Source organism: Sitodiplosis mosellana, unplaced genomic scaffold (genome assembly GCF_009176505.1).
Source record: "Sitodiplosis mosellana isolate CC-2019 unplaced genomic scaffold, AAFC_SMos_1.0 Smas_scaffold_6197, whole genome shotgun sequence".
In the NCBI taxonomy this organism is placed as follows: Eukaryota; Metazoa; Arthropoda; class Insecta; order Diptera; family Cecidomyiidae; genus Sitodiplosis; species Sitodiplosis mosellana.
The window spans coordinates 2,543,397-2,568,313 of NW_022601438.1; the positions used below are offsets into that span (position 1 = coordinate 2,543,397).

The window sequence follows — 24,917 nt, forward strand, 5'->3', positions numbered from 1 at the left end:
CATTTTCCCTTTGACATTGGCATGTGATTTATGAAAATGTTGATAAAAGTCACTTATATGCTTAATGTTGCCATAGCGAATTTTAGTGTGGTCATTCTTCAAATCAATAAACAAACAACAATGTTTTGTGGAATAAAACGTCAATTTTCTTACAACACAGATGTTTTTTTTCTTTATTATTATTATTTTCTCTCATTTTGAACTAATCTTAGATTCGCATACAAAATATATTACTTTAGTTTCCATTGACAATTTTTATCTTAATTTTTCGTCTTTTTCTTCTACATTTCTTTGTGTGATTCGAATTATGCTATTTAATTTTAGGTTTATTTTAGGGGAAAAAATTATTTCATTAAATTTCAGAAAATATTTATAACGCTTGAAATTTTTTTTATCCTCTTAAATACAGATTACAATTAAAAAATGATAATACAAATCGCGACAACATTGTTTTGTTAAAAATACTAAAAGTAAAACTAAGATTTGCGTATTTGCTCTCTGGGTGTGTGTGTGTGTGTATTCTATGGATGCAATAAAAACGGTCCATTCTACCGTCATCATCATCATTATCAATCACCGTGTTTTGAAAGTCACAGGGCAAAATAACGAATTAAAAAAAATTTAATTGATGATCGATAATAACACATTCTAAGCAATTGAATTTTTATAAATAGTTAGATAAATTTCAATACAGTTGAACCTGTTTGTGACTCGTTATCGTTCACGATACCATCGGCCGCGCGGTTTTCGCAACTTTCGCGGCGATGTCTTGGTTTTCGGTGATGAATTGATTCGATTATTTGGTTTTGCCACATCGGAATCGTCGGACGTTGTTGTTGTTGTTGTTGTTGTGGTATTGACTGTTGACGATGCCAGACTATTTATCCAGAGCTTCTGCGGTGGTAAATCTTTGTCGGCAATTTTCTGTACACAAACAAGTGGTTGAAGGTTCAGATCGATTGTTGTGCCCTTGACTAATGTCGGTGATCGCAAGAATTTTGAACGCGTTGAGTGCATACTCTTTAGTGTTCGCTCCAAAATACTGGTCGTTGTGGTAGTGGTAGTGGCAGTGGTTGCGGCGGATTTGTTGGTGGTTGATGCAGCAGCTAATTGATGAAATTAGGAGAAAATATTAGTTTGAAAGACTAATAGGATGACACTAGCTTTCAAATCAAAGCAGCTTACATTCTTCAACTGAAGGAAAGCCTTTTTGTTGTTTTGTCTCTTCTTCTACAATACTGTTGCTGCCTAAAAAATCGAAATGGTTTCAACGGAAAAAAAAAGAAGAAACAAAAACAATCTCGAATTATTTCATGTTATGGTGAATGATAGACACATGGGGAGCAAAAATAACGAAACTATCTTACGTCGTAGAGAAGAGCGACAATGCCAATTACTTTCGTTGTTGGCGGTTGACTCGTCGGATATAGAACCTTCGTCGTCGACCGATAACCGGGAGTCAGCCGACAGCCGCGATTTGGCCGTGGTAACTGTATCATTGTTCACATCGGTGTCTAAGAAACTATCCGATGACACAGTGAATATGTCCGAATTTTCGGCTTTCTCACTCGAACTAGCGGATACCACAAATTGTACGGCATTGTCATCACAAAATGGTGTTCGGATCTTACGGCGATCGTGTCGCAAAGCTCGGCTCTTCTCTTCATCATTATCATCATCTATAAAATGAATCGTGCTGCCTAAAACCAAACATTCACTTTCCAAAACAAACAGAACAAAAAAACAAACCAATGCAAAAGCATTCCCATTGTACTCACCAGTTTTGTTGGTGTTACGTCTTTTACGACGCGTTACACTGCGGAACGGTATTGGACTATTTTTCGCCGACGACTCAACCGTATCGTCAGCATCGTGTTTGGGCGTTTTTTCTAATACGTGATTTGAATTATCATTTTCACAATCCATGGGCACATCGTTCAGATCGTTTTCCGTGTCCGAATGACAACTTTCGCAATTTTGCCTGCAAACGATATTCGTTTAGTTTTCATGTTTTTTTTTTCTTCATCTTTTTTTCTATCGAAAAAAGTGACACTTACACATCAGAGACTGCCGATTCGTCTATATCGTCTTTCTCGTCGATTTTTTCACGTTTTGGTAGGCGTTTCTTCGGCAATGATGGCCATCCAGTTTTGTTGATGTGCCGTTTCTTGCCGCGCTGCAGACTGCGATAGGTGAGCGGGCCATCTTTCACAGATTCAATGATTTCCACAAAATCTTTTGACGTATTTACTAGAATGAGATCTGAACAATCGATGGGTATGTGATTTAAATCGCTGTCCGCGTCCAAATAACAGTTTGATAGTAGGTCATCGAGGTCACGGGCCGTTTTATTTGGGTCAACATATTCGTCGACTGGCATTTTCGGTATGTCAACATGGTCTTTCGATTTGTCATCTTTGTCATTGGCAGTGCCGTTATCGGTTTTATCCATTTTACCCGAAATGGACTCATTGTTGCTGCTCACACTTTCCGTTTGACGTCGTTTACCTTTGCGCAAACGGAATATTTTATCAGATTGTTCCATTGAATGATAGCCGCCATTTGACTGTTGAACATTTGCATCGACAATGGTGCCTTTGTTTATTTCGAATACTGGCGTTTGGTTTGATCGTCGACGGCTCGACATTGGTTTCACATCCGTTTCGGTGGTGGCTTTGATTTGTAGCCGAGACTCACATTCGTCCATCACATCTTCGCTTTCACTGACATCAGCACTGTGCTGAGCCGCAATGGCCGCCGCAACAGCCGCTTTATAATTGGGCATTTTTTCCGGTGATATGCCGCCATTCATTTCTTTAATTCGTTTCCGCCGTTGCTGAACCAGTGAACTGAGAATGGCCAGTGTCGATGCATGCTCTCTGGGCGATTTTCGCGGCTGACCAAATGCATCAAGCAGCACGGCTTTCTTTTTATTTGATATTGCCGACGGCAATGCAATACTATTTAATGAACTATCAGCTAAAAGCAATTGTGACAAGGTACTGGTTTGAGGCCTTCGATCATTGTCACTCTCGTCGCATGCTCGTGAAATGGTATTCGATTTTTGCGATGGAGTATTTGTGGTTGTTGTACTGTTACTACTTGAGACCGCATTTTCCTCGGATGTTGTCGTTAATTTTGTATTGGTTACTTCAACTGGAACGTGTACGTCTAGTTTTTGCAAATGGAGAAAAAAAATTTATGTTACAAACACATATTTCTCAAATCTGTTGATTGCTGTCCATAGGCAGGCTTTACGATTTGGTTCAATACTTACTTGATTTAGTCGAGCGTCGGTTCCTTTGCTGTTTGCTTGCTTTGATTGCTGTCAATTTGCTGAGCAGACAACAATCCGGTTCTAAAGGAGGCAGTGGTCCGAGTTCGTATGGAAGCTTTCGGTACGCTATTCAGGTGGTAGGAGGAAAACAATTCAATGTCAACATGTTGTTTATTTCTTTATCGTTTTCAAAAACAGGTACCTGTATTTCCCCAATACTCGAACATTCGTTCGCGATGTTCATCCTGTCGTTGAAATGTCAGATACCATGGTTCGTTCGATGGGACCCGTTCGAATGAAAATTTCAAATTTTGAAAATAATCTGTGGCTAAAAGTTTGCCGCCAATATAAGTATTCTCCCCCATTCGATCATCGAGCGAATTATCAGCTTGTGCCTCAATCGCAACATTGGTTGACGTGGACATTCGTTGCTTTTTGCCTCGACCTCGTCCTCGTCTTCCCTTTACTGCTGCTGTCGCAGCTGCTGCTATTTTAGCGGCTGATATTTTCGCACCCCGGCCAGTCAATGGTTTGACCGGGATTTGAGATCCATTCGTTGTGGCTGGCGTTGTTGGTGTTACTGTTTTTGCGGAATTCAATCGTGATTGAATGAGGGATGCTCGAAATTTCTGTTTCGTTTGTGCTGGACTTTTAAAATTATCAAATTGAGTACGACGCTTTTTCCTTCGTCCGCTACTCGTGAACTGATCGCTTGCGGTGGAAAAATTCAAACTACTGTTTTGCGATGTGTTATTCAGCGATGTATCGCGAAGAAGGCCGCTCACATCGCTCGACAGTATTTCCGACGAGGCATCACCATCAACTTCCGATGTACTCTGACGATCCTCATCGGTTGGCAGCTCTTCGCGTTTTGGAAACATAAAATTGTCCGCCTCAAATGTGAGTTTTGATAATTCCGATTCGCGGACACGCTTAAACTTAACTATAAGCCCGGTGATGGGGTCTTTGATGCCCTTTTCATCATCGTCGGCCAACTCTTTTTCTATCGCATTCAATTCAGCGCTCTTGTTGAGGGCATTCGATTTTGTATGCTTTGCGGCTCGTTCATTCGTTGCTTTCGGTACACCATCAATGACTTTGTAACGCGGGAATGCTCGGACTAAACGCTTTGGCAACACCGGCGATTCATCGTTTATATGATTCACTACCGTCGGTTGTTGTTCATCGCATTTCTTCCTACCATTAATGGTTGTTACCTTGCCTTGTTTTGAAGGGGATTTGGTTTGAACATCGTTGTCTAAATCGAAAAATAAACGAAGAATTTTGATGAAAAGATGGTTCAATCAACATTGATAGATTTATACGCGTATGCATTTGTCGGAAGGTTTTGATTTTACCTGCTTTTGAAATGAAATTCAGTTCGTCATCTCGAAAGTCGACGGTGGTGGAATTGTTGAGTTTTTCCGGTGGAACTTTTGCGTTGATTGTATCCGTGATCGGTTGATCGTCCACAATCGCTTGTATTGCATTTTTCGTTTGTGATCGTCGTGTGATTGGCGGTGAGTACTTTGGTAGCCTCTCTCGGACATTGTTCACTTTCGATGGTGACAGTTCATCACTGCGCTGCACAATGCCATTCATTTGCTTGTGCGATTTAGCGGCAGCAGCCAAAGTGTCATTATTATCACTTTTATGCTCCGCAAAACTGGTGTGACTCAAATAATTAACACGCGTACTAATTAGTGAATCTTTGCGCGGACTATGCATACCATTCCGTTCAGTTTCGTTAATCATTTGACCACTATTGATTCGTAAAAAGTTTTCCACATTTGTAGCTCCACTGTTTATTAAACTGTCCAGAGCTATGTAATTGTCATTGTTTTTCACGAAATTCAAATGTTCTTTCGATTGTAGATGCAATGCTAATACATCATATTCAACGCGGCACTTTTCACAATATCCACATTTCTCGGAATTCGGTTTGACATCATCGTTATTGGTTTTAATGCTACACGCATCAATGGCTGCTTCGCGCACTTGTTTATTTCGGGTTTTACGTGTCATTGTACTTTCAATTATGTTTGTTATATTGTTTTTAGCTAGAATTGATATCTGTACACTACCAGCCACTGTTACGTCGGTGATACTTTTTGCGTTGATCGTCGACGGAGCTTTGATTTTCACGTTGGCCAACGAATCGTCGTTCGTGTGTTTTGGATTGACGTTGGCGTTGGCGTTGGGATTGTCACAATTCTTTGTTTTCGGAATTGTTTTATCGCTTCGCGTTTGAAATGGACACAAGGTGCAATCAAAATTGATTGATGGCCAGCTGCTAAACTCCTGATAATATGGACGATATTGCTGTTGAAATTGAGAAATATGTGTTAGATCAATTGGAGTACATTATCTAAAATTGAAAATTATGCATTAAAAGAAAATAATACAACTTTCGATACCCAATCACAAACGAAATGCATGACTTACTTTCTGTGTCGATTCAATTTTTATGTATTCACCATTCAAATGCTTAACGTTTGCAGTTTTGTGATGGTGGTGGTGGTTGTGATGATGATGCGATGATTTTGTACTTGATGTGGTGCGTGTTGCTGGATTCTCAAGTTTAAGCGCGAGCGAGACTTTTTCTAAAAATTTTAACGTATAGTCGGTGTTCCAAATCGGTGTACCCCAGTTGAGAGCTAATTGCATTGGATTTTGCAATAGGGATTGCGAAGAGGCACATTGAACGCTTTTACTGTCAAGTGGTTGCGTTGTAGTACGTGCCCTTTGTACCATTGCATCTGCACGACTTTTTGGTCTTGAACCTGCCGCCGCGGCTGCCTGCTTTTCATCACTGATATTTAAATCATGCAACGATTGTATGGACGCTGGTTTTGTTTGAGCCGGTGACGGGGTTTTTGTTTGTGCCGATAAAAGCAACGATGACGGTGACAAGTAGTGATTGCTAACGCTCAATAAATTACCATCTCGATCGATTGGCTTGTCGGTGACGAAGTGTGTTACTTTTTTCGCCAGAAAAAATTCGATTGACTGCAGCACAAATGCAAATTTCGAAAAGAAAGCGTTAGAAGGAGAAGCATTAATTTTTCGAATAATTCGTCTCAAATGAGATTACGATTTTAATTTGATTTGATATAAACTGTACTTACGCCGCCAAGTTCTCTGATCGATTTTTCAATTTTATTCTCAATATGATGCTTTTCAATATCCAAATAAAATTTAAAATGCGTCAATGGTTTGGGTCCCTTAACTAATTTACATTTATCTGGAAATGGCAGCAAAAATAGAAAAACACATTCAAATTAGCCGGGAAAAGCAATCCTGATCGAACCAACATTGTTATCGGAGTTGACATTTTGCTAACAATAAACACAACGAAATGGAGGGAAAATACATACGTAAATGTCCTTGGCTGGCGACTCTCGAATGATGTGGTTTTGAGGGAGATACCATAATATCGGGACAAACATTCAAACGGCTTTTTTCTCTAAATTCGCCCGTATGATAAGCAAAGTCATTATTTATGTTTTTTGTAGTCGCGGTGCTCCGTTACTGTTCCCACCACTTACTCGTCAATGTTCAATTCTTGTTATGGTTGACCTATGGAAATGAAACGAAGATTTAGTTTTACAATATGAATAAAATCAAATAATATCAACATATCGCCCTTAGAATACACGAAGAGTGATGATCGTAAAAAGTAAATTATCGGCGATGCCCAATTGTTTTGCTTGTTATTTTTGCATATATGCCATTGCATAGCATCATAGTGTGCCGCTGCTGATTTGGTTAAATTATGCATACAAATCATCTGTGTGCGTATCGATGTGTGCAATGCACACATGCTTGTGTTTGAACAACTTTTGGCAAAGCAATAACAACACTCGAAGTGACTGAGAGTACAACAGCCGAGACAACAGCTCAGTTCATTGTGTTGAAATCTTATTGCGTGCGAATTTCACAATAGAATATGCGAGTGGAGTCGAGGCGAGCTCGATTTGTTCGCGCTTTATTCAATGAATGATTATAGGCGGCTGTCGTCGTTCACCTTCGCCACTCATTTTCATTATCGTTTTGCATTTTATTAGTAAACATTAAAAAAGAGACTCGTGATTATTGTTTTTTTTCTTCTCTTCTTCATTTCTCCATTAGAGTAAAAACTGCTGACAACTAGAATAAAAATCAATCAATTTGATTTTTTACTGTGGTGGAGCGATGCGTTTCGTAATGCATATGAATCCATGTTTGATATTAAAAAAAAATTATTATTTTCAAAACATTATCAGAACAACATCGGTGGCATTTTCATAGTAATTATAGTTGAATCATGCAACGAATGTTTCATTCATGTTGTTTATGAATCGATGTGTCCACCAAATTGTGGCTTTATAGATCTGATTATAATGAAGAGTGACACAGTTTGTTTTCTAAACACATCTACGTAACGTTTTCAACGATTGCAGTGTTACCGAACGAAACACGAACTCAAACACACACGCACACATACGCGCGCGCTCTTTCTCTCATACACATCACATACATGCACAGAAATAAATCAACTGCCATAGAAACAACTCTTGCATACGCATACACACATACACACACGCGCACAGTTTTGTTGTATTTTATTTTTAAACAAAAACTAAAAAAAAAGAGGAATGCAAACAATTACGAAAAAAGTACGTCTTTGTTGTTAGTAGCGAAGAGAGCGTAAGAGTAATATATAATTTTTCTCGGCTGCACACACACACACACTTTGTTTCGTCGATTCCGAGTGAATAGTACGACAAAAATTTTGCTTCATATGAATCAGATCACAACTTCATTTTGCCTGATATGAAAATGCATACATATATGTATATATACGCTGAAATGGGTCTTCTGTCAGTTTGAAATAGAGTCCCCGTTTCGGCACTTCTACGAAACCTCTTTTTTTCTGATGTTATTGTTGTTGTTGTTTGAATCAACACTCAAAAGCCTTGCTGTGCCATACATGTAACGAACGGCATTCAATACACGCACACAAATCGAATTGAACCGAGCAATCGAACATGAGCAAATGCAATACACAAACGACGGGATCGCTCTATTCAACAAATCAACACTTGGAGATATAAATAATAGACAGTTTCAAAATGAAATTTTCTTGCACATTTCCAAACAGAATCGAAGAAGAAGATGAAAAAAAAAACCAAATGCTTTCTGTACACATTCTCTCTCTGTCTTTCTTGGTGGCTCTCATAACAGACAACTCGATTATTATAGATTGTGTGTATATCTGTCATTTACAAAAAGAAATATCTGAACCAATTGAATATGGGGCGCACAAAGCCATTTGATATTTGCTCTCCTGTATTTTCACGATACAGTCAGCATTGGTGTTTTTTTTCCTTTCTACTTCAACATTCATATGTGCATTTTGCAACTACACTTCTGCCGATATGTGTACACATTTGCTTCAATTTGATTTTTCGACCAAATTTCAAGCGTTCACAATTGGATATTCACACTTCTCGAATTTCACGTACACTCATCATTTTCAGCTAGTTTAAGTTAACGCAATTTATCATTCTCTTTTTCGAGTTAGTTCATATTCAATGAAAAGAAAAAAAAATTCGTCTGTATTCACTTCTCTATCTCTGTGTATAAGCGATGTGTATTATGATTTCATGGCATTTATATATATTTTTTTATCTAAGCTTTCACTATTCCATTTATTTCTTTTTTTCTTTATAAAATACACTTACGATGTGAACAGCAACGATGTAGTCAATAAAGTATTTTTTGGGGAAAACTATTTGTTAATTTACGTTCAACAATTGTATTTGATATTTCACTAGAATTTTTGTGTGTAATTTGGTCGACGAAATGAATTCGTATTTGCATGGTTGTTTGATAGGCTCCTTCTCTTATTGTTCCATCATGACATACAATCGGCCATTATTTTTTGTGCTGTTGTTGCTTTGAACACCGCACACGCACACACATTTGCACACAACAACCGAATATACGTATTCGTGTGTATACATACGTTTCGATGCTCTCTGTTGTTGTACGGATTTTTATTTCAGCCAGCGGAATACGGCATCACATAATATAGAGTTCATTGAACAAACACACACTCACATTGTACGGGAACGTCGGCCGTTGTCTATGCGAATGTCAAACATACACATATGTGAACACCCATTAAAACTGCTAAAAAATGGACGCGTTCAATGCACAATGAAAACCATTGAATTTACTCTTCGCTTCTTCATAGAATCACAACGATTTTTTGCCTTTTACTCATTAACATTGTTCAAAAAAATCCATTTTAATTGTTTTGAAATATTATATTTGAGTTGAAATAGAATACTCTTTCCGTACCAGAGTTGAATTGATTGACGCATTTACGTTTCACTTAACATATCGACGAACAGCTCAGAGAAGAAAAAAATGAATTGAAGCCGTTGCAGTGGTCTGTGCGAACAACAAATTTTCACCAATACACACACGCACACGCACACGCACACACCCGCTTGCATTCGAGTCAAAAACTTGGTAAAATAGGTTAACACGTACACTCTGCGTTGCTTGCTACATTTGTTCGTGGCATTCGTACGCATTCAATCAAACAGAAAAGAAGAAGAAGAACAACAAGAGAAAAAAGAAATACAAACGGTTTATGTTTTTTTTTCCTCATGCATCGTCCAAGTTATGTTTTGAGTTTTCGTTGATCGTTCATTAAATATTTCTACGAAGACGCGCGTGTTTACGTTCGAGTGCTTTATGTTCATTACAAATGGTAACTCTGTCATTTCGATAGTGGGAAATATCACATACGGTCGATACTTCTATTTACACAAATGGTACGCGATGGGATCGTATGATCGAGACGCACGGTTCTTTCTTTGTTATTGAACATAGCATAAAGACACTTATGGTTTCATTCAATAAAATCGGATAAAAAAAAATTCAATCCACTGCAGCACTGGCTGCATCATTTTCAATTTCTTATTTTGTCAATCGGTTTTGACCTTGATTTTTTTTTCTCAACTGAGATATTGTTGCATTTACTTGAAGAAGAAGAAAAAGGAGGAGGAGAATAATAATAAGAAGAAACCCATTCAAAAGAAGCATCAAAATAATTTCATTCCGTTGTCCAATTTGATGCATTCATGTTGTCATATGCGTATGTCTTTTTTTTTCGGTCTGTGAATTTCATTTCTCTTCAGACATTTGCCATATTTTTATACATATTTTCCCTCAATCCATGACAACATTAAGTGTTTCAACAGTTTTTTAAAGAAGTGAAAACTAAATGATGTAAATTTACATTGACAATTAGCGATGGTGACGACAATTGAAAAAAAAAACAATGTTTGTCATTCATTCAAGTAGGGCTTTTATTTTGACATAAATTCGGATCGAATAGTTTTATTATATCTACCTACAATATAAAATAGCCGAATGAATTTTTTCTTATCATTTTTTCGCGTATCTGATAAAAGATAACGACTTGGTGTCTGTAGTAAAGTTTTAGTACTTGACCATAGCTACAACTTTGCCATAGACACCATCTCGTTATCTCTTATCAGTTCCTTGAAAAATGAGAAACTATGAACTCGCGTTTTTCACGTTTTCGCGGCTTTTCGCGTAACTGATAAGAGATAACGACTTGATGCCTGCAGCGAAGTTGTAGTACATAAACTAGTCTACAACACTGCTACAGACACCAAGTCGATATCTCTTATCATAGTCCAGTTACAATATAAAATAGCCATGGGGCCCTGTGGTCCCCAAAGAACAACAGCGTAACATGTTTTTCGGAAGGCTGTATTTTACACATACTCACACATATGCATATGTGCATATGTCATTCGTGTAGAGAAATGTTCAATCTATACAATGAGACTTAACTCCGGTTGGTTTATACACTGTTTAGTACTTTTATTCACCTTTAAAGTTCGCTTGGGGCCCTGGATTACCCAAAAACCGTCATAGTGTTAAATGAATACGGTGATTCGGATGCGACAAATTGTCAGAGTAAAATGTACTGTAACATGCAAAACACAACTGCCTTCAATGCTGATTTGTTCAGCTGTTTATAATGCTGTTTTTAAGTACAGAATGTGCAGATTGATTGAAAAGTGAATTCAAAGTATTCCTTAATGTTCTAAACGTCGCATCGATTATCAGGAAATCAATCCCAAGACAGGTATAAACAACGTCACTTTATCTAGGGGATAGACACGGATTCTAATATTGGTCTAATATCACTAATCTGTCTAATTTTTGGAAATATATCCCAAGTTTCATTTAGTTTTCTCTAATATTTCTAATAATCGTTTGAAAGTGCTAATATCTTCTAATATTCTCGTAAAATGTTCGCCATTTAGTTTTACATTGCCAATGCATTTCCTTATGGAGATTTTTGTTTTGTTTTTTTTGTTTTGTTTGTAAACAAATCTGCCTATCTTTTAGCATTGCCTCTGTACTTAGTATATGGTTCATACGAAATATACAGAGGTAATATTAAAGGATTGGCAGATTTGTTTACAAACAACAAAAAATAAACAAAACAAAAATCTCCATAACGAAATGCATTGGCAATGTAAAACTAAATGGCGAACATTTTACGTCTCTGTACTAGGCACAGTGGTAATGCGTTGAAATTGACAGACTTGTTGACAAATAACGGTATTGTTTACCGTTTTGTTTCATCAAACAAAACAAAAATCTTCATAAAAAATTGTATTGGCATAGCATTTGCCATGTCAAAGTCATCAAACATTTCAGTTTCTAATATTTTCTAATATTCTCTAATTTACTGTATTAGATTCTAATTTACTAATCGTGTCTACCCCCTAGCACTGTATACAATGATGCGATAATTATTTGAAACAGTTGCTAATTTGCATTAAAGCTCTGAAGGTATCACAAAAAAGGTTAAAACTTTAAAGATTTTCAGGAGAAAAACAATGATCGGCTTAGTAAATGAGTTCTCAAAAATAAATGAATTTATTTATTAGAATTTCTACATTAGATGAGAGTCGAAATCGAAGCCGAAACACAAGTCGTGGTCGACGAAATCGGTTACCACCTCGTAAACGAAGCGCAACACCATTGCCCGATGACCCAAAGGCTGAAAAGATCTATTCTGGCCGCGTAGCAAACATTGTACCATTCGGTTGCTTCGTTCCAGAGATGGAGTAAATGTATAGCAATTCATTGTATTGTCTATACTGCGTACAGACCGGTATATATACATTGATATACCTTTGCGTTAAATAACGCGTTCGCTGTCACTAAAGTATTGGCTAACGCGTGCTGACGCGTGCTCTCAACGCAAAGGTATACGTTTAAGTATATACCGATACACATTTCCATAGACTTGCGGTAAACGATGAACCATCTCTGCTTCGTTCAATTGATGTGTTTGAAGAAACGTGTCGAAGGTTTAGTTCATATTTCACAGCTACGGTCTGAGGGTAGTGTAAATGATGTGACTGAGGTCGTATCGCATGGATCAAATGTCAAAGTCAAAGTAATATCAATAGCTGAAGGAAAAATGTCGTTATCCATGTTGATCAAGAGACGGGTGCCGATTTGAATCATTTCATCATGGCCGTTCGTTGCGGCACAGTGAACAATTCAAGGTCAATGACAAGCACATGAAGTTGGTGCGCGAGGCTCCAGTTCCTCAAATGTGCAAAATGGCGAACATGGTGCCGGAACTGTTCACAGCAGCGACCTCAAAGACGAATTTTGCATCATCGGTTCGCAAAATGACGGACACCACTTTTGGATCGCTTTGCAAACTCAAATGACTACCTGGCCGCCTAGTCAATTTTTCATCCAGGTAACCTCATTTTTTGTATAGCAAGCACAGAAAGCACTGAGTCGAATTCATTCGCACATGCCGAGGATCACCACCGCAATACACAATAAAACGAATTACATACGTAATCCAAACTTTTCCGCACCGCAGCAATGTTCAATTTTCTTAAACAGCGATCGAAAAATAAATCGACCACTAGTAGTAGGGTAATGAATTTATTAGACTCACCAGAGAATTATTAAGTTTAAAAGATAAACTTCAAATCAGAAAAGATTTCATACAAAGTGTGCGATCATTTGTTGAAACATCACAATTTTTACCGAAAAAAAGACGATATGAGACAACAGTGAAATTTTTTTATTGCTTTTTATTCAAAAACCTAACCGTCTATGTACTCAATCGAAGTTTTAAAATTCAATTTTTCAATTGTTGGACTCCCATTGACTGTCCTCTATTCGCATTGAAACAACTTCGTCGGTGTAAAATACATTCTTCCAATTGAAACTCGACAAAAACAAGATTAAAAAAGTCTTTATTGTTTGCCAAAACGAAGGTATAGTTTTTGTTATTGCTATAAGTAAATTTAAAAAAAAAAAACCGATCCCCATACGAAATTTCCCTGATAAACATGCGAATGTGGGTAAAATAAGTTCAAAGCTTTGACTCGGTGAGCCAATTGAAGGTCTGTTGCTTGCGATCGGATGTTGGTCCAATGATGACATTGATTATTGTCGGTCGATCTGTTATCTTGAGTGCATCTGCTAACGACTGACGAAGCTCCGGAATGGTTTTCACAAAATAACCAGCATGACCAAACATGCGAAGCATTTCATCATATCGCGTTTCAACCGTTAGAGCCGATGGTGGAGTGCTGAGAGTGGATGTTGCAGTTGAGATTCAATCACATTTGCTTTTATTTAAACACAATATATCAAATCCCAAGAAAAACCAATCAAATTACTCTACGCTAAAATGATGCCAAGATTAAGTAGTTCAATTCAATACAATTCAAGACTATTCTACACTGTTTAGAGCCCGCCAAGTTAAAAATCTATTGAAGATTCGACGTAACTTCGGTGTGGAATAAATTGAATAACTTGAACTTAAATTATCAATATGCAACGCCACCTATATGTTAAGTTAAAAATATACTGGACAAACGGTGTAGCTTCGGAGTAATTTAACTTAAGTTGAATACATATATTTGTATTACAAATAGTATTGAACTTAATTTATTCCACACCGAAATTACGCCGAATCTTCAATACATTTTTAACTTGGCGGGCGTCTAAACAGTGTAGAATAAATTGAACTACTTAAACTTGTCATCATTTTAGCGTAGAGTAATTTGATTGGTTTCCCTTGAGATGCACTTACATTTGTGTCAAGTCACCTTCGCTGCGAATGTCTTTGTAGGTATCTGCATCGAGACCGCTGTAGATGCCACCGTTATTCACAATAATAATAACAATTGGAAGTTTATACCGATACATTGTTTCTACTTCCATGCCGGAAAAACCGAATGCCGAATCACCTTCCACACAAATGACACGTTTCTTTGGGAAATAGTCACGACAATAGAGTGCAGCTGCAATTGCAAATCCCGGTCCGACCTATGGTTTTAGAAAAAACGATCTATTTTAGCAATCAAATCGATCGTAATGTTTTTGAAGCTGACATACGCCCATTGTTCCAAATGTTCCCGCATCCAAACGATGTCTTGGTAATATATTGTGCAGCATTGATCTTCCAATGTCCATTGTATTCGCTCCTTCGCTAACGATAATCGCATCTTTTGGTATAATTTCATGAACGTGATGGAAAACTGAATAGTAATTCAATGGCACACTTATGCTTAATGCCATCTCACCGACTGTTCTGCGATTTATGTCACACTTTTGCTTTAAAATTTTCCACCAGTCTGAGTTTTTGCCAAAGCTATAATATCCAATTTTGTTAAGCAATTGGTTGGCAAAAGGTAAGATATCTGATTGTATGGCTACCGCACTTTGGATGCTGTTATGAAGCTCTTCTGGACAGACATCGACTTGAATGACTTTAACATCGGCGGCATATCGAGGCGCTCTGCCAAAATGTAAAATCCAATTCAAACGAGCACCCAGCAGAAGAATAACATCGGCTTTCTGCAAAGCCAATGTACGTGCCGAAGCAACGCTTTGATCACATGTATCTGGTACGACACCTTTTCCCATTGGTGTTGCTAACACCGGAAGATTTGTCTGTTGGATCAACTGTCGAATCGGCTCTTCTGCTCGGGCATAAGCTGCCCCTTTTCCAACAATAACTAAAGGACGTTTTGCATTTTTGAGTAATTCCACGGCTTTTTGTACAGACTCAGCATCTGGATAGCACAACGGCGGCTTTGGGTGAGTATACTCATCGAATATGGCATCATTTGAAACCGTAGCTCGAAGAACATTGCCTGGAAAGTCTAAATATGATACACCCGGTCGTCCATATGTTGCCAGACGCACCGCTTTCTCAATATGTGTTGGAATGGAGGCAACAGTCGGCGGACGAACAGCATATTTACAGTAAATACGTGCCGCATCCACTTGTGGATACTCTTGAAAACCACCAATCCCTTCATGATCCTGGAATGTTGAACCGGCAATCACTATCAATGGCCAACAGTTGATTTGAGCATTTGCCATTCCTCCCGTACAATGCAATAAACCTGAAAACAAACCATTTCAATCACTCAATACGTACGATTTGAAGGTGTTGATTGAATTTACCTGGACCTGGAACCACTAGACACACGCCTGGTTTTTGTGTTAAATATCCAATTGCCTGGGCTGCATAACACGCCGACTGCTCATTTCGCATGCCAATGTATTTGAGACCAGCCGCTTGCATTGCCATCGACAGTTCAACAATTGGAATACCCACAATACCGAATACATATTCAATACCCTACATTGAATCAAATTAGAAAGATTTGCTTAAAAAAAAACATATTACTCTACTAGAGAAATATGTCTTTAAACCAGAATTGGTAACCGGTGAAAGTGAGTCGCAATTTAATCGAAACTCTGGGTGAATTCTCTTATCTTTTTTCATCTTGTTTGTGTTTACCTGACGCTTCAGTGACTCGGCAATTAGTGTTATTGAATCCATTGTCACCATTTATCACAATTTGATTGTTTTATTCAAATGAAAAAAAGTCAAAATATGAAAATGGAAACAATTGTATTTGAATACGATCCAAAACCAATTTTAAGAACATACACTTGATCTTTGACAAGCACTTTGCATTGCCAATCAAATTGTTATCTTTAAATACTCAGTGTGAAGTGGTAGCTTAAGTACGCTCATATAAGTACAATAGTACATATCAATTTTTAGACCAACCGTAACGTTTGTTAACAAAATCGACCGTTTGTTGTTGCAAAACAAAAATCGGGCCGACCATGCATGGAGCAGTTTATTGGATTGATAGTGCGTGCGTTCGAGAAATTGATCACGATTTATTTATTTTTCGACGTTAACTGATTTGTTAATTACGTCATTTTATTTAAATTTGATTGCAAAACAAACCATTCCATGTCCACATTTTGGCTGCAGCAGAAGCCAATCGATTGTTTGTAAAAACACATGGTGCGGGTGAAACAAACGTGTAGATAATAATTTCAATGATCCAAATAAACCATATTTATCCATCTAAAATGTCAAAATAAGGCTTCTCAAGTAAATAAATTGAAATCTTTTACATCTTTACTTCATTTGTTCCGATACTTTATTTGGGTGAAGATGTTCGGTCAAAATTGAACGAATACAAATAAAACCACTGAAACAAGCAAACAAACGATAAATCAAAGATTCTCTCTACAATGTCTCGATAGACTCATTCTTTTATTTCTCAGTCGCGCAATGACGTTACAATTACGAATTTAATCTATTTGATATTTTGATAATACATTTTAGAGATGAAATTGTTGCATGGTGTCACTGGAGAGCTCGGAAAATAAAATTACATTCACAATATCGTCACTTTGGAGAGGAATTCGGTAATTTGCTCCAATCTTTAGTTGGTGGATTATGTTGCCAAGTTAATTGTTTTTGAAGCTTGTCTGGAGCAACGAAACCGAACTTCGCATTCTTCTTTGGTTAAAATTTTCCAATTTAACGGTCGAAATAGGCTTGTTTGCTGGTTCCTATCAAGTAAACAAACGACAAAATTTTAGTTTCAATTTGTAAATTGCAATTAATAACAATACAAATGGATATGTACTTGTATGAACCAAGGGCACGTTTGGCAATCGGCCATGGTTGCTCGTGCATTTCCCTGTAGCACCAACAAACGTCGCAAGAGATTTTTCGCATCGTTTGAAATTTCGTGGAAATACTCATCCGGGAATGAGAAATCACATTTGAGAATATTTGTCGTAGTTTCTTCGACTGAATCATCCAAAAATGGTGAGACACCGCTCAGAAAGACATACAATAGAATGCCAAAACACCAACAATCTGTCCTTGTGTCGGTCGCTTGTCCGATCACCATTTCGGGTGCGGAGAACTCCAGATTTGACGGGGGAAGAATTGTGTTTCGGTTGAGAGCACCGAATGCTTCACCAAAATCAATCAATTTCAATTGTTGATATTGGATTGATGATGTTGCTGCTGCTGTTGCGGCGGCGGCTGTGAAATTAGATGCATCCATTTTGGTTGAAGGACCCACCAATATATTCTCCGGTTTTATATCCAAATGGGCTACATTTCGTTTGTGCAACCAATTTAAAGCATCACATAACTGGCGCATGTAGTGTAGAACAACAGCTTCTGAATACGAATCCATTTGGCAAATGTAATTGAACAACATTGGACCTTGAACTCTGTAAAAAAAGAAAACATATTTGTTTAAGAATAAATTTAGAAAAATATAAGTTAAAATTGAAATAAAATCCGGAAATAGCGTACAATTCCATAACAATGGTGTCAATCCCCTGCATTGGTGCATTTTCAAACAGAGCCAAGGCGCGAATGGTATTCGGATGCTGTGCGGTGGCCATTAATTTGTATTCTTCTTGCGTACTGGTCAAATCTTGATATTTCCGTGAAATTTGTTTTAGTGCCACTTTTTGTCCGGTCACCGCATCAGTTGCAAGACGAACAATTGAAAAACGTCCCCGTCCCAGTTCCGACAATGACGTGTATCGCGTGTTGAACTGCTGTTGTTGCCACATATGTTGTTCGCTGAGTGGCATTGTAATCGATGCACTGGGCAAACTGGCAATATTTGTATTTGGACACAGTAAACGAAACGTATAACTTTCACCCGGTGTCAATCCACTCAAAATGTATCGTGCTCGCACTGGTTTATCATCTTTTATGATCCAATTATTGGTGCCGGTTCGACAATATTCAATGATATAGCTGTTTGTGGTCGATGACGAAAAGTCCCAACTAACACGAACCGATGTCGGATTCACCACTTCCACATACACACCGGTGCAATAAGTGGCATCGTCAGCGTCCACATTTTCGGTTGGCGGTATTACCGTTAGCCCGATTGCACATTGTACAATGCCACCAAATTGATTTGAAACCGCAAACACGTATACACCACTATCTTGTGGCTCAACTTTATTGATGTGCAAACGTGCTTCGCCAGTGGTTGTATACGTTGATTGGTATTTGGTCGATGAATTCGTGATTATCATGCAGTCTGGTTCCATTTTGTGCCAAACCGTTTTTGCATTCATTCCATTCCGAACATGGCAACTCAACACCACCGACTGGCCTGCTTCGGCAACGGTGTCTTTCGATCGCGACACAATTTCTGGTGATACATTGTTACTATTGCTGATGTCAACGTCATTGTTGCCCATTGTTAACGACTGATTAAAATCAAAATTCAAATTTGTGAGACTGTAATGCTGGATCGATGGTGATGTCGTGCATGGCCGTCGATTATGGAAATCATTTGTTTTTTCGGGAATAATCTAAATAGAATTGAATCCAAGAATAGAAAAGAAAAAAATAGGAAATAAAACCAAATAAAATACCATATTAGAAAATATCATGAATTTCAACGAAAAAAAAAAAATTAAGAAGAAAATAGGTAAATCTACAAATTGGAATTTGAAATCCAGACAATCTCAAAGCCAAAATTGAATGGATCAAAACTAAAACTGAAGTACAAACTATATATTTTTATAAAACTGAAGTCTACACCAAAAACAAATAGGAAACTAAGTAACAAAAAATAAACAAATGCAATAGAATAAATAAAAGAAAAAAAAAGAAAAAGAGAAAAGAAAACAATAACACAACTATACCATACCAAATTCAAATTTTTATATTCAGACCACCGGCGATGCTGTGGTTTGATATTATTCTGCCCAACATCCGTGAGAAACAATGGTTGGTTGGACGCATTCAAATTTAACTCTTTACTTAATGCATGCCGTTCACCAAAGCTATCAACTATTCGTTTTTTTTTATCATGATGCAATAACAATAATAATAAAAGCAATTAGAATAACATATTAGTTTCATATTCAAAGGAATTTTTTTCAAAATGAAAAATTGAGGAAAAAAAACAATAATAATACATAATCCGAATGCCTTAACGCGTCCAACAAGAACAGTATTTGGAACAAGAGCAAAAATAAAAACAGAATGGGGGACGGTCATTAAAATGAACAAATAAAGCGGAAGTTGATTGAAAATAGAAAACTTCAGGTGTTTTTCTTTGCGAATGAAATCGCATGCATAAATTGATATTCATCGAACGAAAGCGGTGGCAGAGGCGACGGCGGGGAGCATATTAGATAAACTGTCTTTGTAGTGCACGCTCAACAGGCATATTTGAACAGGCATAATTACCGTTTGATTGGTTCGGGTTCGTCGCATTAATTAAAATACGTGTGACATTTTGCATTTTGCTAGCGGCTTCCAAATTGGTTGCATTCGTATCGGCGACGGTAGTAGTGGTGGTGGCGGTAGCGGCCGTGACGTTACCATGTTTTTTCGTATCTCGATGGTCCGACGAGTCCTTCTTTGATTTATTGTGACTGTCACTATGTCGAAAACTGTTATGTTTGGCAGATGCTGTGTCTAGTGTGTGGTTGTGTTTATGTTTTTTGTCATTATTGTGATGGTGACGTTCATTGAAACTATGATTGTGGTGATTATTCATTTGGAATATACTTTGGATGCTATCGAAAATATGCAGCGAACGTTTGGTCGAATGTGGTTTTGTTGTCGACGATGACGATGCAGAAGAAACAATATTAACGCCAACGCTGTGATTGTGGGGCGTGTGACTCGAATTATACGATTGTAGTTTGAGTGGTAGTGAGAGTTTCTACAAATGCGTTTGTGTATGTACGTTTTTTTTGTTTTTTTTTTTGGTTTTGTAAATGAAGAAGAAAAAAATAGAAAGCAATAATCATCGTATTGAGTATTGAATATTTTCAGTAGTTCGGTCAGTTCGGTTAGATCATATGCAACAGTTTGGATATCAGTTGCCGCACACCGAGATGAACAATGATTTTTGTTTTGTACAATGCTGTAGCGTGATGGGAACAGGGAGCTTAGCAAGAGATTAGAATGAAAGATGATCTGACTTTTTGCAGGGGTTTATCATTTTTGTTGGTTTGATATGATTGATTGCCCCATCAACACGGAATGTGTTGGCTAGCACGCAAATCATTTTGTTGATTTCTATTATTATGCTCGTTTGACGCAGTATTCTTTTAATTTCCACACTGGCTATGCCCGAAATGGATAAACCCAAAGCAAGTTTAAAAAAGAAAAGAAGCAATAATGAGCATGCGATTCTGAATAAATATCACATAGAGTTTCAAAATGATATTCGTAATATTGATTCATACCCACACATTCTCTATCCCAAGCTTAAATTAAAATTATGTTCAAGCTTTGGTCAAATAGCCAAGTCAATATGAGTGTTACAACAAACCCCGTTATTTTGAAATGCATTTTCTTAATGAATCGAGTTTTGCCATTTTTAGTCCCATTTTTTCTTTCGCTTGACTTATAATCCCGACAATACAATTCTAGATTAGATCCACAAGATATCTTCAGCTTCAACTTCAATACCTCTTTTCTTTTTGATTTTTTTAGGGCAACGAGATTAGGTCGAATTTGATATCGAAAAACAAAATGAATCAGTTGGTTAGTGTAAATTTCATGTAAAAATCAAATTATGTTTATTTTTTTCTCTTTTTTGTCTGTTTTGTGAGAATGTTTTTATTATGATTACAACAATTGAATCTACAGCTACTGATTTAAGTCTAAAAACGTTCACATATTTCAATCACTTTTCTGTTTCGTCACTAAAAAATAATATACACGCAACGAATGCAAGGAAAAAAAACTATTTTGGTTATTGAAAACTAAACTCTTTTTTTTTAGGTAAGTAATTAAAAATAATTTGAAAAAATTAGAAAATTTTAATCTTCTCGTTCGGATGTATTCAAAATGACACCATATGTATTATTTGTGTGAAGAAAAAGATGAGCACATTCATTCTGAACAGTGATGTTATTGCCAATCAATTGTTTGACGCCATATTTTATTTTCATCATTTTTGAGTAACGAAACGACAGGATTTTTAAAGCTAAATTTCATTATTTTTCCTAACATTGAAGCAACGTATAATTTTTTATTAGAAAAAGAATACTGCTATTCAATCTACTGCATGCAGCCAAAATAGTACTATGGGATACATCAGCAAACTACGCTATTTTAAATTATGTCTTATTTTTGTCGTTTGGATCAAAGCCTTTTGTGAAATCGTTTAGCAATTATATGTGAAATATTCCGAGCAATCTTACAATAGAGATGTATACACATTGCTTGGGTAGTGTGAATGCAGAGGAATATTCATGAACTGCACTAACTAAATTTTGCCGTTCAAGAATGTTCGTATGCGTTCATATGATAATTATCGTCATGTATCAAAAGTTGTTCCATTTATTCCATTCATTTTGAGTCAAATCAATGTATTTGCAAGTGTGTTAATCATCCATTGTTTGAAATAATTGATTTAGATTCACATAAGCTATTGGTTTATTCTTAAACATCTATTACGATACCTTGTTTTTTATTTGTTAGTTATATTCCATAAGCGTTCAAACGGGAAAAATGAGAATTAGTGAGCAATAGTAAGTCATACGTTTATTAATTTCTTGTCCAATAGCAATGAATTGAAATGTTTACACTTAACTAAAAGTTGTCATTTTGGGTTTATTTGTTTGTTTTTTTTTTTTAATTTATGTAGAAGCTCTTACCTTCTGGGTGAGTTCATTATTGTTGCTTGATGATGTGGAAGTGGTAATACTGCTGCTGCCACTACTGCTGTGCAAATCTGATGACGGTACGGAGATTGTTTTGCGCAAATAATTACTGTTGCGAAACATTGAACTGTCCATTGAACTATATTTGTTCATGCCGATGAAATGGCAAAAAAAGAAACAGAAAAATAAAAAAAACCAAAATCAGAAAATCCATCGAACCAAAAAAAAAATGATATAAATACAAACTTAGTTAAATAATGAAATTGAATGAAATGGATTTTAACGAAAAATAAAAAGAAAATTGGTAAAATCAGAAGAAAAAAAACCATAAGCACTAACTTAGGAAAACGAACCTAGGCACTAACTTAAAATAAAAACAATTCCAAAAACTTGAAAATGAATTAATCGCAGATTGACATTAGGAGAGAGAAAAACGATGAGAGTTTAATCAATTGTAAAATGGAATGCCATCTGATTGAAAGACCATAGCAATATCAAAACGCGAAATCATATGAAATAAAAAGGCCGAATATTTTGTTTTAAATATCATTTTTCCTCATCTTTCACATAAGTCATACATTTATGAATGTTTGTTTTGTTGTTGCTGCTGTTCTTTTCTGTATTTCAAATGTACCTTATTTGCATCCTACTTTGGTTCAGCTCTCGTTTGTGTGTATAAGACAAATGGTGGTAATCGCAATATATATATATATATATCATATATATATTATGTTAATGCAATGTATAGTATTGTATAATTTTTGGTTTTGTTCATTATTCTTTCCAATGTTTGAATATTTGTTGTTGTTAAATTTGTGTTATATAACTTTTGGTTTGTGTTTTATACTATTTTTTTTAAATATTATATTATTATTATTTCATTTTTTTTTTTTATTAATTTAATTTTTTAATTTTCTGAAAAATTTTGATAATTGATAAATCATTTGAATATATTTATTTGTTTTTATTAGCTGTAAATATACATGATCTGATCATTATCGAAAAAAAATGCATATCTTCATATCTTTATTTGCGTCGTGAATTATTCATTTTCCTATTGCATTTATTATGGCCAAACATATTTCAATGCAAAGTCCAATTCTCATTTATTGCCAGCTATATACACCACAGAGATTTTTGTTAATATTATATTTTTGCTTTCTTTTTCGACATTCCTCGTTCTCGATGCGACACAACACAGAAGTCGGATAAATTGTTTTATTCGAATCTATCGAATCCTATGCAACTTAGTATATTTTGTTCTTTTTTTTTGTTCATAATAATTATTAGAAGAATAAACAGTAGTGGTGGACATTTAAGGTTATTCATATTTTGTTTATTTATAATACTATATAATACTTATGACTCTTCATTTTGTTTGTTTGATGCGCGTGCATATTACACGCGCCCATGCGACACACTCTATCCAGTGTTTATTTCATTTAGCTATCAGTGCTTGTTTTTTTGTTTTGATGGTGGTGAAAGAGAAATAGATAGATAGAGTACAGTTATCGAACATGAATTTTTGCTAACTAAAAGGGCTAAAAGTGAACAATTTTTATTTGAGACAAGAGACAACAGTCTCAATAAAGTGAAACGGAGCGATTTCATTCAGTCGACAATTTCACATATATGTGTGTGTTGTTGATGTTTGTTTTGTTTGGTTTTGTTTTTCATTCTTGGTTGAGCATTTTGCTTCTCACAATTCATTTTTGGTCTTTAAATTAAAAATTCAGATTCCTCTTCATTTATAAAAATAGCTAAATTCACACCTTTCGTTTGGTTTGTTTTGCTGTTTCTCTCACCTTTTTCATCCAGTGTTCTAGAAATTCTTTCTGTATAATTAATATGCTTGGGTTTATATATTTAATATATGAGAAAAGAGCACAAAATTTTATTCATGAAAATGCTAACACATCTGTTCTTTACCGCTTAAATATAACTTGAAAGCATGGCAATTTTCTTTTATTTTATTCTTGTGTTTGCTAAATTGAGGGCTTGATGTTCTTTTATTCTTTATTATTTTTTTTTTTTTTTGTAAATTGGATTCAAAAATTATTGCTTTTTTTATTTATATTCCGTAATGATTTCGATTTGTTGTATTTGTTGTTGTAACTGATGTTTTTATTATTCATTCAAAGCTGAACACGATATGGTTGCACCATACAGACTATTATTAGGAACAAATATGTCAAATTGCTGTCTATCAAAATTCGTAATGTTCGAGCATTTCAATTTATTTCTGTTTCTATTTTGTACCATACCTATTATACGGATTCAATGTTTGGTTTTATTTTGATTGATGAAAAAAAAATCAAAGGATATCGATACATCATTGTTTTATTTTGTTTTTTTAATTTAAAATAAAAAGAATGTGTACACTCGTCTCGCACACTTGATCATTGGCATAAAATCACATTTTCTACATCTCTGATTTTTCTTCCCTTTGTTTATTATATTGTACCATTATTTTGTGTTAGATGTTAATAGGACCGTTCATAGCTATTTGCACGTAATTTTAATGAAAAAAATATTTATTAAATTGGAAGAA

General features: G+C 36.1%; 3 protein-coding genes across 18 annotated transcripts in view; all 3 read right to left on the bottom strand.

Moving 5' to 3' along the window:
- Positions 1–144: 144 nt before the first annotated feature.
- Positions 145–10,050, bottom strand: LOC129577232 (uncharacterized). Of its 3 annotated transcripts, none has more exons than XM_055463892.1 (12): positions 9,004–10,050; positions 6,655–6,856; positions 6,406–6,521; positions 5,723–6,286; positions 4,636–5,599; positions 3,480–4,535; positions 3,278–3,403; positions 2,058–3,171; positions 1,779–1,981; positions 1,368–1,700; positions 1,186–1,248; positions 145–1,106 (listed from the first exon to the last, which is right to left on the bottom strand). In XM_055463892.1, exons 2-12 carry the CDS (start codon positions 6,707–6,709, stop codon positions 715–717), a joined length of 4,986 nt encoding a protein of 1,661 aa, XP_055319867.1. In that variant the 5' UTR covers positions 6,710–6,856; positions 9,004–10,050; the 3' UTR covers positions 145–714. The 3 variants fall into 3 exon arrangements, with proteins under 3 accessions (XP_055319867.1, XP_055319868.1, XP_055319869.1); XM_055463893.1 differs by having other exon boundaries at positions 1,368–1,679; positions 9,004–9,834; XM_055463894.1 differs by lacking the exon at positions 1,368–1,700 and having other exon boundaries at positions 9,004–9,852.
- A 3,544-nt stretch (positions 10,051–13,594) lies between these two features.
- Positions 13,595–16,393, bottom strand: LOC129577239 (2-hydroxyacyl-CoA lyase 1). Its single transcript, XM_055463933.1, has 5 exons — positions 16,179–16,393; positions 15,839–16,016; positions 14,762–15,777; positions 14,457–14,692; positions 13,595–13,950 (listed from the first exon to the last, which is right to left on the bottom strand). Exons 1-5 carry the CDS (start codon positions 16,227–16,229, stop codon positions 13,731–13,733), a joined length of 1,701 nt encoding a protein of 566 aa, XP_055319908.1. The 5' UTR covers positions 16,230–16,393; the 3' UTR covers positions 13,595–13,730.
- A 529-nt stretch (positions 16,394–16,922) lies between these two features.
- Positions 16,923–24,917, bottom strand: part of LOC129577236 (kalirin) — a 45,255-nt gene continuing 37,260 nt past the window's right edge. For 8 of the 14 annotated variants that reach the window (XM_055463915.1, XM_055463911.1, XM_055463908.1 and 5 more), the window contains 6 exons: positions 22,361–22,505; positions 19,932–20,412; positions 19,387–19,529; positions 18,021–19,045; positions 17,335–17,935; positions 16,923–17,257 (listed from right to left, as the gene is read on the bottom strand). In XM_055463915.1, the coding sequence (XP_055319890.1) occupies positions 17,153–17,257; positions 17,335–17,935; positions 18,021–19,045; positions 19,387–19,529; positions 19,932–20,412; positions 22,361–22,505 (2,500 nt within the window). In that variant the 3' untranslated portion in view covers positions 16,923–17,152. Of the gene's footprint in view, positions 17,258–17,334; positions 17,936–18,020; positions 19,046–19,386; positions 19,530–19,931; positions 20,413–21,239; positions 22,506–24,917 lie in introns of those variants that run through there. The other 6 variants (XM_055463920.1, XM_055463919.1, XM_055463918.1 and 3 more) reach the window with 3 other exon arrangements.

What these genes read in the sequence shown, in the direction of transcription:
- LOC129577232 (XM_055463892.1), bottom strand. Translation starts at nt 6,709, where the DNA reads ATGGTATCTCCCTCAAAACCACATCATTCGAGAGTCGCCAGCCAAGGA. An exon ending in CGATCAGAGAACTTGGCGGC is followed by an intron (nt 6,287 to 6,405) that starts GTAAGTACAGTT and finishes TTTGTGCTGCAG; the next exon opens with TCAATCGAATTTTTTCTGGC. An exon ending in GAATTTCATTTCAAAAGCAG is followed by an intron (nt 4,536 to 4,635) that starts GTAAAATCAAAA and finishes TTTTCGATTTAG; the next exon opens with ACAACGATGTTCAAACCAAA.
- LOC129577239 (XM_055463933.1), bottom strand. Translation starts at nt 16,229, where the DNA reads ATGGTGACAATGGATTCAATAACACTAATTGCCGAGTCACTGAAGCGT. An exon ending in GAACATTTGGAACAATGGGC is followed by an intron (nt 14,693 to 14,761) that starts GTATGTCAGCTT and finishes CTAAAACCATAG; the next exon opens with GTCGGACCGGGATTTGCAAT. An exon ending in GAAGGTGACTTGACACAAAT is followed by an intron (nt 13,951 to 14,456) that starts GTAAGTGCATCT and finishes ATCCACTCTCAG; the next exon opens with CACTCCACCATCGGCTCTAA.